General features: G+C 40.0%; 1 protein-coding gene across 1 annotated transcript in view; it reads left to right on the top strand.

Moving 5' to 3' along the window:
- Window positions 1-345: 345 nt before the first annotated feature.
- lmo7a (LIM domain 7a) overlaps window positions 346-23,041 on the top strand; it is a 47,428-nt gene continuing 24,732 nt past the window's right edge. The window contains exons 1-5 of the mRNA XM_062432426.1: window positions 346-589; window positions 7,639-7,709; window positions 10,121-10,190; window positions 14,866-14,972; window positions 22,391-22,421. Coding sequence (XP_062288410.1) covers window positions 458-589; window positions 7,639-7,709; window positions 10,121-10,190; window positions 14,866-14,972; window positions 22,391-22,421 — 411 coding nt within the window. The 5' untranslated portion in view covers window positions 346-457. The remainder of the gene's footprint in view (window positions 590-7,638; window positions 7,710-10,120; window positions 10,191-14,865; window positions 14,973-22,390; window positions 22,422-23,041) is intronic.

The raw sequence follows: 23,041 nt of genomic DNA on the forward strand, positions 1-23,041 counted from the left end.
TGTAAGGGGAGCAGTGAACTCCTGATGAATAATCCTTCACAAAAGCTTCTGTTCACCTGAAAGCCGCTCGGAGGCCAGTGGACGGTCCCCGGACCCCGCTTTGGGAACCCTTCCACCTCCTTCAACCACGACCTCCAGCTCCTTAAACTTTGTGAAAGAGTACCAGTCCCTGCGTAGGTGAGCACAGGTCGACTTTAAAGACTCGTTTGTATGTGGAGTGAGAAAATAAGAAACCGATAGAGAGCGCAGGTGTGACGGGTGAAAGAACAGGTAAGCAGCAGCAGCAGCATGATGCGAGGGGAATCCGTCACACACCTTACATCCATGCTGTGATGAGGTGGTGGAAATAAGGAACAATAGGAGACATATTTCACCAATGAGCAGTGTTTTATACGTTTCTGCTTGACCAGTCTTGAGTGCGTTCACTGTGTGTGCTTGTTTGGATTGGCCCACATTGATGTCACTGGAGTTTAATTGCGGCCCACCGGTGCAGCTCAGATCGCGCTTTGGATCATTTGTGATGGAGTGGCGTCAGCAGTCCACTGTCAGCTGCGACGAAGCCTTCTCAGAGGCGCAGAGGTGGATTGAGGTGAGTGCCAACATTAACTATCTAAGCACGTTTATCTCATTTGTTAACATTTTTGTTCCTGGGTGTTATTTTTATTCAATGAAAATGTGAGGCTTTTAATTAATGTCTTGCATTGCACCTTCTACTATTCCTTTTTAACAGTCTTATTCTATTTTAGCTTATTTATTTTACATTTCCAGTTTAACACTTTTAATTGCATTTAAATACATTTTTGTATTGCCTTGCTCTGCTTTTACATTCTGTCTTGAAGCCTTGTATGTTTTTAAGTAAAGCACCTCGAATTGTCTTGTTGATTAAATGTGCTGTAGCCTTTAAGTAAACTTGCCTTGCTTTATTTCCTAATTGCTTATGCCTAAAAGTATAGAAAATGGCCATTATTGCTTCCAAACGTTGTTTTTTGTGATCTAGACAATGATATATTCAAAATGTACTCGTTTGTAATAAGGAAACGGGAGAATATAAATTATACTTAAGTTATACAAAACTGACCATAAAAGATTAAGAAGTGAGTCGTTTTTTAAAAGATATACAATTATACTGTAAAACACTTTTTAATGAGTCAGACCCCATCATTGTATCTGGTGATTCATGTTGTTTTTCTGACTTCATGTGAATGAAAATGTGCACATTCTTACATTTTCCCATTGGAAATAGGTCAGTTTCAAAATATCATTGGCCTGGTTACAAAAGCAAAGTTTGGAGAGAATAATATCCATTTTCTATACTTACTCTAGACATAAGCTATTATGAAATAACACAATCTACCCAGGAACAAAAGTGTGTTTTCACTTCCTGACTTCAGCACTGGAGAAAAAAAGGTAAAATAAACTTGGCGACTGCTGGTGATCATCATGTGGCAATTCAAAAATGTAGTGGGGTTTTGTTTTGTTGTTGTTTTGGGGAACTTTGTTTAATTCATCCCTATGGTATTAAGCTGAATTTACATTAACATGACTTATATAAGCCTATACATGAGTAAAGCTAAGTTTTACTTACATATATCCCTGACTGAGAAGTACAGTATGCTGCTTAAGTTTATGGCTATAAACTGATCAGCTGCCTCATTGCCCCGAAGGTATAAATGCATGGAGGCATGTCACCTTTGACCTCATGCCTCAGGGAATTGGTGAGATAGAATCAATGTTTTCTTTTAGGCACTAGAAGTCACTTGGCTTTCACCAAGCACTAGTCATGCCCCTATCTTCTCCATCTTCTCATCAGAATACAGCTACATCGCTCTGCTCTAATTCATCATCATTGTTTGCTTGCTGCTTAGTTTATCTGATCTTGCCTAGACTGCAATACTCCAATTACAAACAGGTGGTGAGAAAAATCAGCAGACCAATTTATATGAATTTATTTCCATCTTCATAGCTATTGTGCCACACACTTACTCTACAAGCACAGAGCAACACAGATGCATGCACTTATTGGGGTTTTGGCTAGTACTGTATATGGTGCTTGCTATTAAAAGTTACACCATTAACTCATACATAGAATATTGGGAATATTATTTTAAGTATCAGTAATGAATGAAAATCAGCTAGTGCTTTCAATAACAGTGCCTTTTCATTTCTAAAATGTCAAATGATCTAAGAAGTTTCCATGTAGCCTGCAGCCAGATTCTCATTCTTTCTTTTCTCTTTACAAGCGGGTGACATTATGTTCCCTCATCTCCCAAATTCTCTTCCCAGCAGGGTGGCATGGAGCTGGTGCACGGCTGTAACTAAACAAATATTGTTCTAATTTCATGAGGGGTGAATCTGAATGCTTTCGATGTGACATCAGTGTCTCTCACACTTGCACACTGGCCCATTGTAGTGGCTTAGCTCGTTGACTGTGGTGGGGCATGATCTCAGGCAGGGGCAGGAAGATTAGAGGGGGTGAGCCTGAAACTGAACAATTTGGATAGGTAAAGATTATAATTAACAGTATAGGTATGAGAGGTTTGGTGTTGGAAAATGCAATGGCATGTTCTGGCATGGGGCAAACTGTTTCCCTTCAAAGAGAAAGTTTTGTGGCTGTTGGATTCTGCCACTGAATGATTAACAAGCTGCTTGGCTTCACAGCACTTTAAACAGAGGCATGTGTGCATGGCAAAGTTGGTGGTGTTGTTAAAAACTAGACTAAATGGTCTGGAGCCTGTCACATGGACACATTCCTGCATTAGCTGCCATGGCTGTGAACATGAGCCCCCTCAGAGCTGGCCGGCTGTCAGCACAGGGTGCTACGTCTTAGAGCCACAGAGCCTGGCAGAATAATAGAGGTCCTTGTTAAGTAATAGAAGGGCTTCAAGTGTAACTGTTATGACAATCAAGAGCAAGTGTTTAATGCAACTTACAGGTCAAGATTATGCACACAGTAGTCTCTGATGAATAAGGACAAGGTTAGTTAGAAGATCTAATGAAGGTTTATTGGTTAGATTTTGATATATCTGTGTCTTACTGCTACTCTGCTGATGTGTTAACAACTGTAGGTTGTCATATTAATATCTGACAGGCACACTGTAGGTAACGTTATAAAAACATGCCTTTTTTTCTGTCACTTCTTTTGTTTGGATTGCGATGAGCATGAATTTTCTCTTTCAAAGAGGCTCCAGTTAATAAGGTGTTACCAGAATACTTAGAATACCTCTTTAAGCCGATTTTAGATAGAGTTTCACTACAGAAATTGATCTGGTTGAAGGTTGAAGGTAACAACACAGGGCCTAATCTGTATAATATTTCAGCTCTAGTTTTTATTTTATTCCCCTGTGTTTGTGCCTGTCTGGTGAAAAAGGTCCATATTGTCCTCCTGGTGTACTATGGAACAAAGGTAATATAATGCTGTGGATTTCTTTATTGCTTATGCTGTTTTTGCTGTCATGTAAGTGAACCAAATCCAAGCATACTTATGGTTTTGGTTTATATTGTTTAGGAGACAATGTAACATGACTCTGCATTTTTGGCAATGTACATGCTTTAAAGGTGTGGTGTGTAGAATTGAGTTGCATTTAGTGAAACATAATTGGCAGAAACTGAATATAACATTCCAATATTATCTTTCAATTAGTGTATAATCACCTGAAAATAAGAAACATTGTCTTTTTGTTACCTTAGAATGAGCCCTTTTTGTCTACAGAGGGAGCAGGTCCTCTTCCACAGAGACTGCCATCTTTCTACGGTAGCCCAGAACAGACAAACTGGACACTGGCTCTTGCAAGGGCCCTTCTCATTTTTTGCATGTTTCGCAGCCACCATAGGTTCTCCTACATGCTTGGAGGGGGTTTAATTCAGTTGGTTGCAATCTGCAACCTCACCACTAGATGTCACTCAATCTTACACACTGGTCCTTCAACGTTACTAAAGATTATTTTCATTATCAATTAATCAGCTGATTATTTTCTCGAAATAGACTTATCATTCTTGTCCAGAAAATGTCAAGAAAACAATGACACCTTCATATTGTTTATGCCTGACCTACAGTCCAAAACCCAAATATTCAATGTACAATAAATATATAATAGAGAAAAGCAGTGTTTAATGGAATTAAATTCATCTCCATTGCGGAGCTGCATAGTGGCAGAAATCTCTGTGGTGAATATCTCCAACGAAAACTATTTGTATGGCCATCAGTGTTAAGTGTTAGATATGTTTTTTGTTATTTGGGTCAATAAAATAAAAATTAAAAAATGCGATCAGAATTTAATTTTTTGATATTTCTTTCCATAACCTTTGTTTTTACATAACTCTTCCATTCAGTAATTTGTGGTATTCTTGCCGCCAACACTCATGAATGGCCTTCCGTGACCTGTGCTGCTGTGTTGTTTTTCATACAAGGAGCCATGTATCTGATCATTAGTCATCTCAATGTAGTAGCATCGTGTTCTTTTGACTGTTTTGATGGAGAGCAATTAGAAACTAGGACGCCTGCATTCAGATGTACTCACGTGAAGCAGGACCTCTCACATGAAGCCATTCGCATGCAGTTACATGTTGATGTACTTCTGATAGGCCAATGGTGTTGATACTATAGGGATTTTTTTTCTTAACGCAGACCCCTGAAATATTTGGATAATGTCCCAGTTTCCCTCTGATTGGCCAGCATGCCCCTGTCCTCTGCAGAAAGAACAAAGAATTTTTGGAACAATCGGTGGGGGGAGATGACTGCATCCACACAAACCTTGAATACTGATTTGCCTCAATGCCTTGCATGAATAAACAATAGCTGTGGCCACGGACCCAGAGACTCCTCCACTTCTCAGATTATTTGTGCTCTACCAAGACACCATTATTGGTACCTTGCAACAATAACAACTAATTCTACACGTTTACTAGGGCACCATAGAAAACCAGTTTCTATCTTTTAAAAGGGCTGATGGGAGAAAGTCATCATGAGTTCACGTTCAACACGTTCAGCTGCACATTCTTGAGGGGAGCTGGGGTGGGTTTGCAGGAAGGCAAGCTGTTTTTGAAATCCTTGCTCCTGCCTTAAATCTCCCTGTTGAATCAGAGCAGCAGTATGTTGTTGCAGATTAAAGTTATTATCCCTCATGGTGGGTTCAGCAGAGAGAGAGGGCACAGTAGGGCTGGATCTAAGGGGGGTTAATACCTCTAATGATGACAATAGAAAGAAGAAAAGTACGTTGTAAAAGACAGCTTAGTGCTAGTGCCAGAGTGGGTCCTGCCTTCTGCGCCAGAGCTTGGAGATAATATCTTAATTAACCCATTCACAATTCTTTAGACAAGAACATGTGAGGAAAACAAACATCAATGTTACAAGGGCCATGGAAAAACTGAGTTACAATCATTGTCCTGTTCCTTTTCCACCTGTATTGTTTGTTTGCCTGTGAATCCCAGCTGCTGCCCCCATTTACTAAGAACAGCAGGGGTCAGGATTTCATATGCCAACCGCAGCGCCTGACTGATTATACACTGTACTGTAGAGTTTGTTTGTGCTATGTGTCTGTTAAGATTCTCAGTCATCCAGGTTACAATTATCCAAGGAGAGTTGAATTGAGGGCAGTTTGACTTGGATGAAGATACTTGAAGATGTTTCAGGGTGGATGAGAGTCAAAACATCTTCAGGTATCTTCAACCAAGTCCAGTTTCCATCGATTCAAACTTCCCTGGAAATGCCCCATGTGGGAATATGTGGGTGCATCTGTGTGTTTTCAGCATTGCATGTGTGAGCCCCTGTTTTGTATTGTCTGTGTCTGGATATGATTGTATTTTTATCAAGAATGGAGAAGTAGACCAAGATTGCAATATGATATGTAAACACTTCCTGACAATAGCTTGATCACATTATGCAAACACAGAGAGACAAAACTCACATTCATCAATTATAACATGGTCTAATTCTATTGGAATGATGGGTATTTGAAGGCATCTCAAGTTACCCAGGGTGTGTTCTGAGGTGTAACACAGCTTTGTTTGGAAGTAATGATAGTGTCTTCCAGTAAGTCTGTCTAATTGCTCTGCTGTCTCCTGCCCTTTACTTTGCTATGCCAGTAATTGTCCCATCTTGTGTGTTTTTCCCTGAAAGGAAAAGGACAAAAGCGCTGACTTGTTGTTGACTAGGTTGATGCAACCCGTTTGACTTGTTTTGCTTTGTGTGTGAATGTGTGTGTGCATATATGTGTGCTTTTGTCAATGCCAGCTGTCCTATTTCACTTTACTATTACGATATATGTAGTCATCTGCCCTATTGTTGATGTAAATTCATCAATTCCCATCCAAACCTCAATACTAAACATAATATGTGAGCTTAGTGGAGCTACATCAAATGTTTTTATATTTCTTAACAATGTCTGCTGCATATCCTCCATAAATAAACTATAATAAAACGACTGAAATAAAATAACCCCCCACCTTCTGCAGCAGCTATAATAGAACTCACTCTGTCACTAAATATGACTTAGTGTGGTTGCCACTGTAATCATAAGCTCTGCCAAGGTGGTTCAGTTTCAGCCCTGTTTGTTTGTTTGTCTTTTCAGGGGTGATTTAACAGGAAATCCTGAAAACTGATTTCAAATATGTTGGAAGCTCAGGGCATCAGGCCGAGGACCAAGTGATTAGTGTTTGGTGTGGATCCAGATCCAGGATGTTTAAGACTCCTAAGCATTTTTTTTTACATTTTACATGCTACTTACTTGTGAATTCCTGCGTTGCCCCACCATTCATGTGCATGTTTTCATGCATGAATGTATTTTGATGTATATTGATGCACATCCATATTTTCTTCAAATAGCCAAATACAGTGGATCATGCTGCCTTAGTAGAATTATACACTATTTCAATGCTTTCTAGTTGAATTGTTTTATGTTGGATTGAATAGCCCGGGTACCAACTGGTCAAGTAGTTGAAGGTGGAAACATTCCAACAAACAGAACAGGAAGCTCTGTTAAGGAGTGGCCATGGACATGCATTTTATATCCCATAACAAACAAAGAAAGTGAACATGAAAACATAAAAAACATAATAGTATTGCATTTAAAAGGGAAAACAATATATGAAATGGTACACATTTTGCACAAAATAGATGGGTGCTATGTTTTAAATTAAAGATGTTTTGTTTCTTTGTATTTTTTTTGTTTCTTTGTATTTTTGCATGTGTGTATGCATGCAGTGTGTGTATGTTTGCCTGCATAATGGGTCTTGGTGTTCCTGCAGTAGTGGTTTGAGATCATGGGAAAGGCATGAGGCTATAACACAGCGCTGTGTTCCTCCAGCGCTCCAGATGCTCCCATAGCCCTGCGGCTTGGGCAGCCTGGCTCCAGCACAGTTTTAGCACAGTTCTCCTGTTTACCAGAAGCTTTTAGTGTTAAAGTGAGAAAAACCGAGCCACTCGAGAGCACCCGAGGAATACCTGAGGAACTGTGCTCAACACTTTCCCAGAGACACTGTAGGAACTCAGGAGGAAATACCTCAGACTTCCTCTCCCACTGTTCTCAACATCCTACCTTTCTTCTCCAACTACCCCACCCCACACGCACATACCCATGCCTCCTCTCCTCACCCAACCCCTCTCGCTGTTTTGCTCACTGTTTTTGTATCCTTTTTTTCCAGGCAGTAACCAAGAAAAGATTTGGGAGTAACGACTTTCGATCAGCACTGGAGAATGGCGTTCTGCTGTGTGAGTAAGTACTCTGCTTTTCCCACCTCACCTCCCACCTCTTTTAAGCCCCTCATTCACATCTCTCACAACTCTCTCCTCTCCTCCAGGTCTGCACCCCGACGTAAGTGTTACTGATATTTCCCAGGCAGACCCCCTGCCGGGTCACTGTTTGTTTGTCAGCCACATAAAGTGAGTCTGTGTTTCAAGACAGCACAACAGAGGTTGTATTGTAGTCATTTGATGTTTCCAATGTCACATTTGCCCTCTGTGGTTTTGTTTGAGAATCTGAAGTGTAATCTATTTCAAGAGGAGTTGCACTGTTTGTTGGACAGATGTTACAGATCTGTGGATGGGCAGATCTGTGGATGGGCAGAGTGCCATCCTCACTTTAATGAGAGCTGTGAGAGGCTGTGTAGTGAATGGAAAACTTCCAGCTTAAACCACACTTGAGAGCCAGGACACCCTGCTTTCTCATTAGCCTGGGTGCATCAAGAGTTTTGATGAGTTGGAGGAAGAAATCTATTCACCATTGAATCTAACTAAGAGTTGTGGAATTGTGGCTTTTCTGAGATGAGGGATGCATGTGTGTGTATGTGAGGGTTTGCATCATGTCCCTTCATGCATGTGTATGTGGGCATAGTAGTTAGATGGACACAGCAGTGTGATTTGCACGAATCAGCAGGATGCTGTAATTACCAGCAGTCCAAGCAGACTCATCCAAACATCTATTGGCATCAGTTCAAAAAAGAAGCCCCTCATTCTGCTGATTGGAGCCTGACTCCACTGTTTGCTCGCTCTCAGAGAACAAGAGAGACGTTTTCACTCAGAGGGCTGTCCATGTTTTCTCAGCGTGAGGAAAAGGAAGACAGAGATTAAATCACTTTCACGTAGAAACTCAGCCTCCTTCCCATTGTGTTATGGTTATCACAACTGCTTGGAGAGGAATGTTTAGTGTGGGTAACACACATGATTATATCCTCCTTAGCTTACAACGTGTTATCTGGTGAAATCATAACAGCTTTCTATTGTTTCACTTCTGCATGACAGACTTAGACCCAAATTCCATTTGCATTCTGCCTTCACATGTGCTTTCAGCCAATGCAAAGTCTAATACACCCTGGCCCACCCACTCATGCCTGCCTGCTGAGAGAGCAGAAGATACATTGCGCCCACCTTAACAAGTCGTTTAGGCTCATGCTGAGCTTTCAATTTGTTTTTGTCTCAAAACAAAAAAGGGTGACATATTTGCACTCATGTTTTTACTTTGTTAGATTTTTTATGCAAAACATATGATCAACTAAAAAAATGTTTCATTATTGTAATATACTGTAAATAAATTGTAAATGCAGCTTACACATTTATTATGGATTTGTGTATCAGCAATAGCAGTCCAGTAATATGCAATTTATAATGCAGTAATTTAACATTACGAAAGGAGCCATCCTAGATATCCATACTGATACTTGAAGTAAATGTTTTTGCTAATACTTACATTTTTAATGCACTTTTACCTGTAAAAAGTATTTTTTTTTATTTTACACTGCAGTATCACTACTTTTACTTTAAGACTCTGTTTTGAATTACTGGTGTCTGGCATGGTTTTTTTCCCCACAAAAAATGTTTCTTCAAATGACATGTACTCCTTTTCCCTCAACTGAAAAATCCAGAAAGCATGAATATGCAAATATTTTTCATTTCAAAAATGTAACTTTTGGATGCAAGATGTCTCAGTGTATGAGCACTGGAAGCTTCAACTTTCCACATCACACTTGTGATTTTTCCATATCACAAATATTTTGGAGCCAGTCGTGGTCCAGTTTGCAACTTAGCAAACTGGACCACGACTGGCTCCAAAATATTTGTAATGTAACAAATCATGCTCACAGGTATATATCTTAACAAAGATTTAAGGTGAGCACAGAATAACTTTCTTTCTTCAGCAGATGAAAGTGAATGGGCTTCAAGTGTCAAACTGTACAAGCATCATTCTGCACAATGAAGCTTAAACATCCAACTGTAGAAACAGGAATGGTTGTATTGCTTTTTCTTTAATATTGTGGTTTTTTTAATGCTCTTAGACTTAAGAATAATTTCAAAACCCTTTAGATTATAATGTATTATTTCCAATCTAAAACCATTACTTTCTTTTAGAGCCATATTTAGTGATGAAGGTTTGTATGGGGTTGTGTCAGTAGTTGAGGTTATGTTTTAGGAGCCGAGGGCCCATCGTGTTTACATCGTGGTGCAGCACTGGCCATTTACTAAAGTGAAGCCAGGTGGTCACCATTAAACAAAGTCGTAAACACACAACACCAAGACTTTGCCACGGTTTTTGTTCATTCCTTGCTATTTAGACCAGTCTAGCCAATGACCAAGTGCTTTAACTTACTGTCTCCCTTCCCTTGATGTTCTCTGTCTCTCTTTTGCTCATAGTCTGATCAACAAGATCAAGCCTGGAATTGTCAAGAGGGTTAACAGGCTTCCCACACCTATTGCTGGACTGGTAAGTCTTTTTTCATTCAGCCTAAATATAAGCCATACTGTAGGACTTACTGTTTTCTTCTTTACATTTATAACACGTGATGTCAGCAGCTCATGCTAATTGTCTTCACACCCACTTGGTCATTACCTTTTTTGGTCACGTTCAGGTTATGTCTGTCGTAAAGAGTGCGTGATAAGATGTCAGAGGAAGCAGAGTGAGGTGTGGCATTTGAGCCAGCTGGTGACAGGTCTGAGGCACAGTTTCCAATAAGAGAGGAGTGTTTGCCTCAATGACTTGTCGCTCCTCATATCCATCCACGCTAATAAGTTCAGTGAACGTGGAGCTGCTTGAAAGGCCACTAGCTGCATTTGATTGCACCCTAAATATGATGTCTACCCTGCTTAAGGCTGTGTTCAATCAAAAACTTCAAACAAGACAAGAAGTCTTTGAGTGAATGGAGGTCAGAGGGGCCAGAGATTGCTTTATGCAGTAACTGGTTATTGAGTCAGTGTTTCTCAATATTTTGTTCAGAGGCTCCTTGAGAATGCACCTTTTCAGGTCTGGCACTGTCTTCAAATTTCAGCAGCTTGTGGAAGAGGTCTTTTGGGCCACAGTGGCTCAGCTGAAATAAATGTTTTGGGAGTGTCTGCATACAAGTGTTCGGGAAGTAGAGGGTTGAAAACCCTACCTTAAACCCATCCCTCACAAAGCTCTCTTGTGGGAGTAATTGAGTCCAGCTGCCCAGAAGAATTATAGAGAACCCCAACTCTAACCCATAGAGTCTGAGTGTGTGACAGTGGGCTCAATGTGTTTGGCTAGACAATGACAAGTTAGCAGTAGAAGAAACAGACTAGCATTCAGACTAGATGTTATCAGTAAATATAGTGTTTGCCATACCAAACATTGTACCATTGTATCTGTGTTTTGACTTCAATCAGATTGCCTTCCACTTTGTTTTGGACTGTTTCATGCAACTAGCTGGGCACCTGCTGAGGTAATGAGGTGAAGTTACTCCTCTATCAGTAGCGCTGCTGTGGTATTTCCGAGACTTGGACACAAACCTGAAACCACCTGATCATAAATTCTCCAGTAAATATGAGAGCTCCTAGTTGGCCCACAGTTATCAGTTGCTGCCCACCACATGGAGAAAAGTGGAGAGCTCTCCAAACAAACATTACTCACTCTCACTGTGCTGTGAGAATAGCTTCTTTCTCAAAGTAGTCAAGTACTGTTCTTAAGATTCCTCTATCGCTCATCTCTACAAATAGAAACCCTTCTGTTCTTTAAGCATTAAATGTGTATGTTTTGGCATTTTTCTCCTCATGGTGAAGATTGTTGCATAAGGTTTATCTTAATGTAGGCTATTCATCTCCACTGAGTGTTGTAAGAGAAGAGGTGACTAGAAGACTTTAGCTTTTCTAATATGCTCAAGACATTTGGAAGTAAAATACAGAGAATGGACAGAGAACAAGAGGAATGTTGTTGGTGCCTTGTCTGTTTGCTTGAAATGCAGATACGACTTTCATCGTTGCGGAATAAAAGGCTCCTTCCAAACACGCCTCATTAACGCTCAAATATGAAAATGCTCTGCCATTATGGTTACAACTGTTGTTTTAGTTTTGCTATCAGACATTTCAGCACTCTAAATTGATACCAGGCTCCAGCTAAGGCGGAATAAAAAACCCATAGAGGGAAAATGGGGGGGGGGGTTGAGAAAGATCTGGTTTGTGAAATATTTAGCAACATTGGCTCCAGACCCAGGCCTATTCTTTGGTTTTACTTGTGTCCAAGGAAATGTTTCCTATGTCAGCACACTTCTCTGCCTGTTGGTGAGCACTCAGGGTACTGTGGGTTTGGGTCATGGCACCCTGGTTCAGGCCCGCTTCTGCTTTCACCACTGCTAGTGGTTGTGGGGTGGGGCAGCAGCGGGGGCACACTGGGCTGAGGCCAGAGGGAGTCAAAGATGACTGCACAGTAAATACGCTGTAATTAGCATGGTGCTGGATGTTCCCACACACACTAACTCCTTGGTGAATTGAGGTAGCTGTAGGAGGAGATAAACATACTTTTGTAATGGCCCCTAGGGTGTCTTTACTTATCTAAATGTCTGTGTAACCATCTGTGCAATGACAGGCATTTGACCATGTTGTGTTACTGTGTTTGTCTTGTATGGGTGCAAGTTATGACTGGAACTGACTGTAGAGTACCGGAGGGTCTTTTATTGGGCCCGTTTCAGGAGAGACAACATTTCAAATATCCTGTCTCCTCTCGGTTTATTGTCACAGGATTTGAAAAAGTGTAGCCTGATATTTTAACCATAGCTTTGCACTGCCAGAGGTCAGCTGACGGTAATTGCAGAGTGTGCCCATCTAAAACAAATACTACTGTGAAAGAAAAAGAATGACCACAATGTGAACAGCATAGCTGAAAGTCATGTTATAACAAATCAGACACCTTATGAGTCCCATCTTTTAGTTTCTTGGTGTGAAGCGCTTAAATCAGGGGGTCCTCAAATCGGCGTGAGAGGATTAGAGGCTGCTGGATGGATACAGCATATTTAGTGGGATTATGTGCAGGCACAAGTCAGAATAACATTCCTTTAACATCATTATCTCTGCATGTTCTGGGACTGACTGGCTGTCGGGTTGCTTTTGTGTGTCGGTAATGCTCTTTGAGGTTAAGTGACATTCATACATACCTAAGAGACGTTAAGTATACTTTTATATTTGTACACACTCATATACATTCATTACATTGAGAACAGTGGCTCAACATGAGCTTTTGATTCACGATCTACATTACAGCAATAAAGGATGGGTTCACATTTTTTCAAACCTTTCTGAAAACAATAGCCAGGTGCCCAAATGAACACTGAGACAATGTGTTTCTTGCCACAATCATTCCTCCTGTTCATACTGGCCATTAAGAGACTTTATAATGTACTTTAAATGTAGGTGACAAGGGACAAAATCCACAAACTTCCTGCTGTTCAGAAATGTATTTAAAAGCTCATTTGAAGATAACATTAGGCATCTAAAGTAATACATTAAAATGAATGTCTTTCAGTTAAAGTCATAACAAAAGAGGACTGAATTTTTTCTCCTGTCGCTTACATTGTAAGTGCATTTGTAGGAGAATCTAATGGTCTGAACAGGAGGAATGATTACAGTGAGCCAAACCTGTTTCATATGAGCTTCACTTGAGCACCTTATTGTTGTTCCTGTCCTTTACTTGTATTTTATGGCCTAGATGCTGTCAGAATCTAGATACGATACCAAACAGGTGACTTACTTTTACTTCAAAGTTACTGCTGTCAGTGCTGTCTTGTCAGTCAACATCCAGAGGTGACAGAAGCCAGGCATTATGTCATGTATCCTTTTGTTGCCTCTAACTGTACAGTGTGTTCGCAAACAAGGTCATAAATTAAAGTGTCACTTAAAAATTCTCATGTAAATTCTGTTACATGAGAGAGAGAGGAATGTCTTACACATGAGATAAAGCTTACTATTCGAAACCTTATACTCCTATGTATACATCTGGAAAATGTCATTATCATATCTATTACAAAGACAAAGTAGGACAGGAAAAATCTCTACTATGGTACAATGAATTACCACTGACCACAGTGCGTCCACATGAAGGACGGGGGCCTTTGGTCCTTGACCTGCAGGGGCCCACAGTGACCTGTAGGACCCGACAAAGTGTTGTTAAGGGACAAGCAAAGCTGTTAGCAAGGGGTGCCTGCACTGAGAGGTCAGCTTTCTGTCCTACCATTTGCTAATAAGCATGTTTGCCATTTAAATATAGAACTAGCAATCCCATAATTATTCCTGCCCATGTTGAAACCATGTGTTATTACATGAAACCCTCTTAAGCAGCACTGCCTCAATGGGAAGTGCAGACTTACAAACAAGACACTTGGGATCACAAATGGAAACGTCATACCCACAGAAACGAAGTGGTACTTTTGTGGTTAGGATTTGTTTGAAATGCATGAGATGTGTGTATATTTATAGAGAAATGTATTTTCACTGCCTTGCATCACACTGACGCATCTGCGCATACACATAAACTTTATGCAATATAAAATGATTGACAGACTATAGGAGGAGAAACCGTCATTCCACTCCCATGTCCTCTTGATTTGCTTCAGGGAAATATTTGTTAGTTTCTGTCACCCAACCTCATGTTTCATAGCAACCAAATGTCTCCAAAATACGCCACCGCCCCACAGATTCCACAGGTATTCTCGAGTTGAAGGGCTTGGCAGAGAAGGGAGGGGACAGTTTCAGGGTGTGAGGAGAAGGGCAACGCAGCAGGCAGTGTGCTCCTGTGTGTGTCAGCTTTGCACTCGCATGGCCGGTTGGTTGGGTGGGACTTGTGCAAAGCTCTGATGTCATCCTTCCTGGTTTTGGCTTTTGTCTCCACCCTAACCCGGCCCACAGGTAGCTCTGCTGCTGTCACTCAGTTCCTGTCACGCAGCCTCTTCCCCCTGCATGTGTGTTTGTGTGTGTTCTGCTCTGGGCCACTTCTTATTTGCTACACACATGCTCCTCCCCGTCCGTCTCTGCTCTCTGGTGATATGAACTTTGGAAGCTATGAGTTGTAGTCTGTGTCCCTGCCAGAGAATTCTTGAGTGATTATTCTTTGCCTCTGAAGGTGGACAACCCTCATCCCTGCTTTGTTCTTTGTCCAGGACAACCTTAACGTCTTCCTCAAGGCCTGCGGGAAGCTCGGACTAAAGGAAGCCCAGCTCTTTCACCCAGGAGACCTTCAGGACCTATCCACTAGAGTTACAGTCAAGTAAGTTCGAATCTTATGAGCATTGTAAAATCTTAGGACTGCTCTAACATTTTGATACCCATCCTTGTCATTCATAGAGTTCCCCTGTAAACCGTAGACCAGCTTGTGTGTGTCTCTTCCAAAATTGAGCCAATTCTCATTTATGACTCCTTTTAATATGCACAATAAGGATGAACCTTTGATTGTAACTTTACACTATTACACTAAACTAAGTATTTCAGAGCACATGTTCCTTCATGTGAGGCATGATTCGAGTTAACTGCAGAGGTGTTAAAAAGTGTCAGCGCTATTTTCAGTGTCCATGTATTCTTGTATTGGTAAGCACCTGTTGAAGCGCTGCATTATGTTTACGTTTCTTTAAAATATGATGGAAGAAATTATTGATGAAACCACACAAGGCAGTGGATCAAATAAGGTGCTCATCAGCGTATTTGGAGTTCTGATCTGATTACAAAATGAAATGAAATCCACTTCCTTCTTGTTTAAGTATAGCAAAACCCCAGTAAAACAAAGAGTAGTAAAAACACTTGATAACAGTCAGGTGCAAGTTGTAGATAAAGAAGGGTTTTTCTGATCATTTGAAGCGGTTCACCTAAGGTTTTGAAAAAGTTGGTGAGCAGGACCACAATTTCCTGATGCTGCCTCAGTGTTTATTATTTTTAAGTTTTAGACAGTTGGTCTTCTGTCAGTTGCTTGCTGGGCAGAGATGCACGTGGTATGTTGAACAACCTGTTCAGGTTTGACACAGGTGTGCCTTCAGGAGGGAGCGAGGTGAGGTGAGGCACAGCTCACAGCACAGCATGTTCACAGTGACACATTCTGCTGTGCTAGCACGAAGAAAAGTGCCTCAGCAGCAACCTGCAGATTGTTAAAATAGAAGTAGGAATGCACTCAATAGTAAATACGTCATTTCAGGTGGCGAAATAATGCAAGTGTTTACCACTTTGTGTTGTCACTTAGTTGTGTATTTAAGCTCCGTTTGGATGTTCCTTGGAGATGTTGCCACAAGCACAAACATTTTTCCCACGATCCACCCAAGACTCCGTCAGTCATTCTTTATTAACACTGACAACAATGTTGAAACCACAGTTACCACGAAGACACATATAGCTACAGATGTGCTATCTGTACACTGGAGTATGAAGTCTAAATAAACAAATCTGCTTGTGTATTATCGAGCCTCTCCCCACAGCAAAAGATATTCTGTCCTAAGATACAGCAATATCAGTCGCCCAATGTTTGAGTCAGTGTCATAAATACAGTCACAATTTCTTTATGGACCATATTACCCCTGCATTATCAGTTATTTCCCCCCTGACATAATTATTTCCCATTGTGCTGAAAATACTTATTTCAAAATGAGATGCACAATGCAGAACAATTGTACCCAACTTAATGTATTTAAACTTGACATTTCACTAAAACTAACTCCTATATTATCAACTGGACCTTGTATATTAAAAAATGGCATTTTCAACGCAACATTCACTGCATTTTGAAACCAAACATTTTTTGCATGTGATCTCTTTAAATGTGCAGTTGGAGTATAGCTCAGCTTTTTGCCACCATGTCTGCCTGTGTGGGGGTTAGGACGGGGAGGGGGAAGAGCACACTATCCTATTTTTAGGACCCTTGGGGTCACTTTTACAAGCAGGACTGATTGGAATGGTATCAGGACTCAGAAGAAGAGCTTTTAATAGTGTGTTGTCCCCTTACACTGCATTCTCCGCTGTATGTTCGTCAGAGTACACCTGTGTTTGTGTTTATGTGTGTGCTTGTGTGCATGCACGTGAAAGTTTGAGTGCAGTTGGCAGTTGAGATTGTGGTTTTATCACTATCTGTAGCTGGTATGTGGAACAATAATTTAAACAGACATTTGTCAGCTGTCAATAATTTATATGAGCTTTTAAAAAAAATGCTAAAATGATGTTGCTCAAACAGAGAGAGAGAGGAATGGATGGCACACAGAGAGTTACGTGAGAAGATCATCCCAAACAAGGCTACAGACAAGCAGCCAATGGATTTATTTCACACTAAGCCATGCAAATGAGCCAGAGAGAGAGCGAGAAAGAGAGAGGGAGAGAGAGAAAGTTGTCTCTATCAGCTGTCTTTGCCCCTGGTGTGCGTCCAACCTCCACTCCCTTAAACCCAGTCTGACAGGTGCTATGTTCAGCTTCCCTGTTCTCTGTTTTAACAGCACTATCTTTGTGGTCCTTATAAAGCAAACGCCTGTCTTTTGTGTATGCCCTCTGTTTCTTTGTTTTTTTTCTGTGTTTCAATGGTTTAATGTATTTTATCAGTATCATTTTATTCAGTTTTAATCTTATGATTAAGGTGCAACACATAAAGCATATGTCAAATAGAGCTGAAATGATTCATCTATTGAAAGGAGATTAACCAGAAACTATTTGGTAACCAGTTAATCATTTAAGTAAGGCAAACATGCCAAATAAAGTAATTGGTTTCAGCCTCTCAAATTTAAATATTTGCTGGTTTTTTTTTGTTTTTTTATAGTTTTCTGTGACATTAAACTAAATATTTTGGGGTTTTGGACTGTGGTTGGACAAAACTGGCAATTTGAAAATGGAAACGTGGACTTTTGCTAATGGCCTTTTTTTCTTTTTTTCCTTTTTTTCTTTTTCTTTTTTACTGCTTTTTATGGACCAAATAGGAATCATTAAATGGAGAAAATTATTAACCAATAAATTGATAATGAAAGTAATTGCACCCCTAAAAGCTGATTTAACACTATTGTACTGAAAACAGTGATCTTTTGCTGACTCATGATTGTGGGGTCTTGTTGACCTACACCTGCATTGGAAATGGTAAATTTCACACATTGATACTTTGTGCTTGAAATCTATAAAAAAAATATTTACAGGGCCAGTATCTTTCTTTAGGCGGGAAGTTGGTGTCAGAGTTGGCTGATGCAGCGTCTGCCGAGAACAGTTTAATATTATGCTAGTCTGTGTTGTCATGACACCCATAAAAGATTATTGAATATGTTTTAACCTTTGAGCTGTGCAGTTGTTGTAGTATTGGCCTCAGCACCATCTGGAGTGTTATTGCCTTATGTTGTGAAACCTGCTTTCTGATAAAAGCTGTTATCTGTTACAAATATATTCAGTATCAAAATTGTCATATAATATGACAAACTGTTGTAACAGAGATACAGACTGATAAGAGGAGACGTGTAGGTGTTGTTCTCGAAGATTTCCCCACATGTCAGTGGTGCTCCAGACACATAGAGATGTAATACTGACCAATTCATCATTGGAGATTATGATTCACTGGTTACTTTAGACCAACTCTGTCAGTTTATAACAGCTGCCCAGGAAATGAGGACATTAGAGTGTCGCAAATGAATCATGGCAACTAAATTTGCTCTATATAACTTCACCCACTTCCTGTAGACCCTTGGCTAGCATTTGGAAATTCAGCAGCATGAAGTCCAAGTCTGAGCTGTCATAAAGGAAAAGGCCAGAATAAGCCGGGTTTTCCCTAATGACACTAAAAACGTCAGCCGATTACTTTACACTTGACCTGTACGATATTTTAACAAGTGCCATTTGTCACAGAGCTAACTCTTAAACAGGACATCTGGCTTTAAAGGTGGAAATTACACTCATTATAACATTATACACTGCTGGTTTACTGTAGTTGCTGAGGAATACTCATACTTATTCATCTTATTTCCCTGTGTAAGATGCATCAGACTGCATACTCCCTTACACCTACTTTCTATCATATTTGAATTTAAGAGAAATTTAGCCTATCGGGATGGATTGATAAAGATATTGGAGAACAAGCTCCGAGTCCAGCTTTTCTCCATGACCTCAAGTTAGCCTTCTGACAGCATAAACCCCCCGCTGAGAGGGGTCCAAAGTCTCACTTGTCGCCACCGTTTGATTAAGCAAATTATTGACAAGGGTTGACTGCTCGCCAAGCCAAAAAGAAACTGTGTAAGGTAGGTACTTCAAAATTCATTGTCCTTTGAAGAATGTGAATGACCGTTTCTGAGCAATAGATAAAGAGGAGTGGCCGTGTGGTGAAATTGTATGATTTAGATTATGCAATAAGCATCTCTGGCTGTTGATCAAACCAAATGTTTGAACTGCCTGAAGGAATGCATTGTTTTTTCAGACAAATTTGAACTGACTATACAGCCTGTTATCAGAATTTATTCAACAGCTACATAAAGTACATGATTCTGTCACACTGTAGCGCATGCCATGTGTTTACTGTTCTTCTATCAGTTTTAAACTCACTTTGACAAGTCTGAATATACATACGTAAATGCAAAAGAGGCAATCAACTTGCCGCTTTGTGTTAGTATTTCGGGTGCGGTTCACTTAGCTGGGAGTGCACGCTCTGGTTTCATGGTTTAATATGTGGTACGGCCGTCACTTTTGTTGCAGTGTTGTGTGAACTGTGTGCAGATTGTGAAGCAGAGCGAGTGATGATGTTGAACGGCCAATAAAGTTTCTACACCCATAGACCCGTCCTTGGCTGTAAATGGCCAATACAAGGGTCATATTTGTGCTGTGTAGTTAAGCGGAGAGAGAAATGCCAGCCTCACCCTGTTCCCTCGTTCACAGAGGCTGCAGTGTGTCTGATAAGTATGACACAATGATGCCCGACACTGTCTCACCCACAGCTGACTCCTCTGTTCAAACTCCCCTCCTGTCTGCCGTTGAGGTCTGGGTGTGTATTTGAATCTGACGTATTTTATTACTTTGAAAGAACACAGAAGAAAGATGTTGCATGTGATGGTGTTGAATGTGGCAGAGCAAGTTATCTTCATTGAAGAGGTATGCTTTCGATCATACACACACACCCATTCATTCAGAGTTGTGGTTTGTTTGTCTTTTTAATTTTCATCTTAAAGACACAGAGGTGGCTTGATCTTGTTACAAACCGCACACAGAGTGAAACATCAGGATGGACAGCATCATTGACTTGTAGATTTTGTTTGTCTTGCTGTAGATCTAGCATCATTGACTTGAAGATTTTGTTTGTCTTGCTGTAGATCTGAATGCGTGTCTCTCTCGTGCCTAGGGGCCACAGAGAAACTGATTGACTGACTCGGAAAGATCATTTACTTTGGCTTATGATAAGAAGTTATTTGTCTAGCATTTGGATAGTGGCTTATGTTTCCTCAGTTATTTGAGTTTCTTTTTGTCTGTGGTTTGTATTGGCAGAGCACACTCCTTCAAGTCAAATGAAATTCATTTTAGGTTGGGCACAAAAGTTTCATGCAATCCCATCTCACTATGATGAGATGGAGTATAATATATAACTATAAATTAGACCAGATAGATTAACATTATCGTATGAATTAGAAACCTAACTGTAATTTTTTTTTATTATTAGTGTATAATTTGTAAAAGCTGTTGTCTGTTAGAAGAAGAAGGATGTCACTAGCTGGTGGGGGATTGATTGAGGTTACCCTTGACCTCGGCAAGAGTGTGGTGGTGTGAAAGTCAGAGTAAGCATGCAGAGGTTGAGGCTTATGGCTTAAAAAATGACTGGCTTGTGGAAGTAATGAGAACATCCTGTTTCTTTATCAAGCTAGAGGGTTTCCTGTCCGAGCTCTACTGAGCTACTGTGTAGCATAAGTGCATTGTCTGTGATGGGTTTGCAATTTGAAGGACCCTCAAGTGTTCTGTTTCACTTTCTAAACAAGCACTAAACAAGCATTTTACCCATAAGATAAGAAACAAGCTTAAGACAGGCAGGAACATTTAACAAGACAGAAAGACTACATTTTAGTTTGATGACACCTGTTTGATACATCTGCTAATGTATTGAATTTCTAGTTAAATGTAAGTATATTGTGGTGTTCAGTACTTGAATATTGGACACAAATGGCTTCTTTGTCCCCTCAGCACATTAAATATCTAAAAACCCACCATATTTTAACTGATAATAGTACTTCCCAGAAGCTATTCTTCACCAGTGGTCTGTGTGCAGACTCCTTTGATGTTTTGTTGGTGATTGTGTTCAATCATATGAACACTCAGCTGATTCTAGCAGGTTACAGCAAAGTCCTGAGGCTTTGGAGGTCTGAAAACATCCCTTTTTATCATCTCTTCTGTGAAGCAATTGCCACTTTTCATAAAAGAGAGTTACAAGAAGCCTTGTGGTGGTACTTTGGTATACAGCTTCTTTTTTATTCTGGACCAGGTTACTGCTGCTATAATCTTAGACTTTGAGACTGCGTTCCAAGCCACACAACATAGAGCTTATTTTTTCGCCCACACCTCTTTTATTGGGCTTGTAAATTTGCAATGTGCCCAATTGATTAAACGTCCATTTCAGATTTTTAAATACAGGCAAATTCAAATGTTGAAAACATCCTGGTGTGAGATGACGCATACTGGTCAGAGTTGATCTGCTTCACATACATTTAAATGCTTTATTGGCAACTTAGTACTATAATTTCTCCCAATTAACTAGCAGCCATGATTTTTTTTTTTAAAGAGATGGAAATTATGTCTTTGTTTCTTCCACTTGAACTGAGCAACCTAAAGGAATATGAACATATTTAATTAACAGGCATTTACTGGCGTATGTGCATCACATTCTCAGCAGGTGCACTTGTTTCATTGCATGCTAGGAAAGGGCTGTAAGAAAACCCAAGTGCTCATGGGTAGAGAGGCATGTGGGGCTATTGTATTTCACATCATAGCAGGAATGTGTAGCATGCACACAGGGATGTGAAGGAGACTGTAAATCTTACCATGTCTACTGTTATGGTTATGTACTGTAGCTCTCCATCACTGTTTATAGGCCCCTGTAAATAGATACTACAGTCAACTTAGGTGATAGGCACGCAATGTACATAACAGAAAGGTTGTATTCAGCTTGCAGATGGAGACTGTGAGTTTTTCTTGGTTTCACAGGAATGAGCCGACATTCTTCCTGGAAAGGGATTTACTGACTGCCAAGTTAACTGTCAAAACCCCCAAAATATGACTGAAAGTCAGTCAGTATAACCTAGGAAGCTGTTTGGAGCTTTGTTGCTCTAACAGTAAAGCCTTGTTTGGTGTTCAGATGTTAAATTAGCAGTTATTAGTTTAAACGTTATTTGAAACAAGAACCACTTTTGTGCCCCAAAATGTTTTTACTGTTGTCTGATTGTGTATTTACTGCAAAAATAGGCACACACACAACAGTTGAACTAAATAACTAAATAATTTATTTATTTATTTTTTCAGAAACGTGTGTTTGTTTTTCTCTCAGCCTTTGTGTTTTGTGTGAGGGTGAGTGAAGGGCTGGCAGTAGCCTGGATTGTGCTCTCAGTTTCCAGCTCTTTCACTGCCGAACACAGACACCCAACAACCATGCCCTACGTTCTTTTATTGTCATTTTCTCTCTCACACACACCCGTCTCTTTTCTGCTCTCTCCCTCACAGGCATCAAGAGACCAATAGGAGGCTGAAAAATGTGAGTGGAAAAAATATAAGTTCTGTTTCGTTTGAGAACTTGATTTGCCGGCTTGTCAAACAACAATAATACAACTTAAAGAAAGAAAAAAACCTGTTCCGGTATCACTGGAGAACAGAATCCCTTCATTTTATAGCTTGACTATTCCTTAAATATTTGTGTTGTCATTATATTTTATGTTTAGGTTAACTTTCAAATGTAGAACTACTATGTATGTGATGGTAAAAATGTTGCTTTATTGCTTGCACTCAGATTTTCTTTTTAAGTATTTTGGGGACATTTTAGCCTTTATACTTGCAATAGAAAGGTGGCAGGAAATGAAGCGAGAGAGATTTGTCTTACAAAATCTTAAATCTAGTTTTTAGACTTGATTTACTTACACATCTACAAAACAAATTGAATCTAAGGTGTATTATATTAACGTAAAAACAAGACATAAAAAGATGGACAAAACATATAACAGAACATGTATTTACCCTAACATTAAGCACTTACTAAATGTGACATATATTCAAAGCTAGAGGAATGAAATGAAGAGATTTAAGTATTTAATTGGCTCTTTTGGAGGGATGTTAGATGTGCTATAAAATCACAGATTTTGATGTTGATTGTCAGATGCA

This window comes from Scomber scombrus, chromosome 13 (genome assembly GCF_963691925.1).
Source record: "Scomber scombrus chromosome 13, fScoSco1.1, whole genome shotgun sequence".
Classification (NCBI taxonomy): Eukaryota; Metazoa; Chordata; class Actinopteri; order Scombriformes; family Scombridae; genus Scomber; species Scomber scombrus.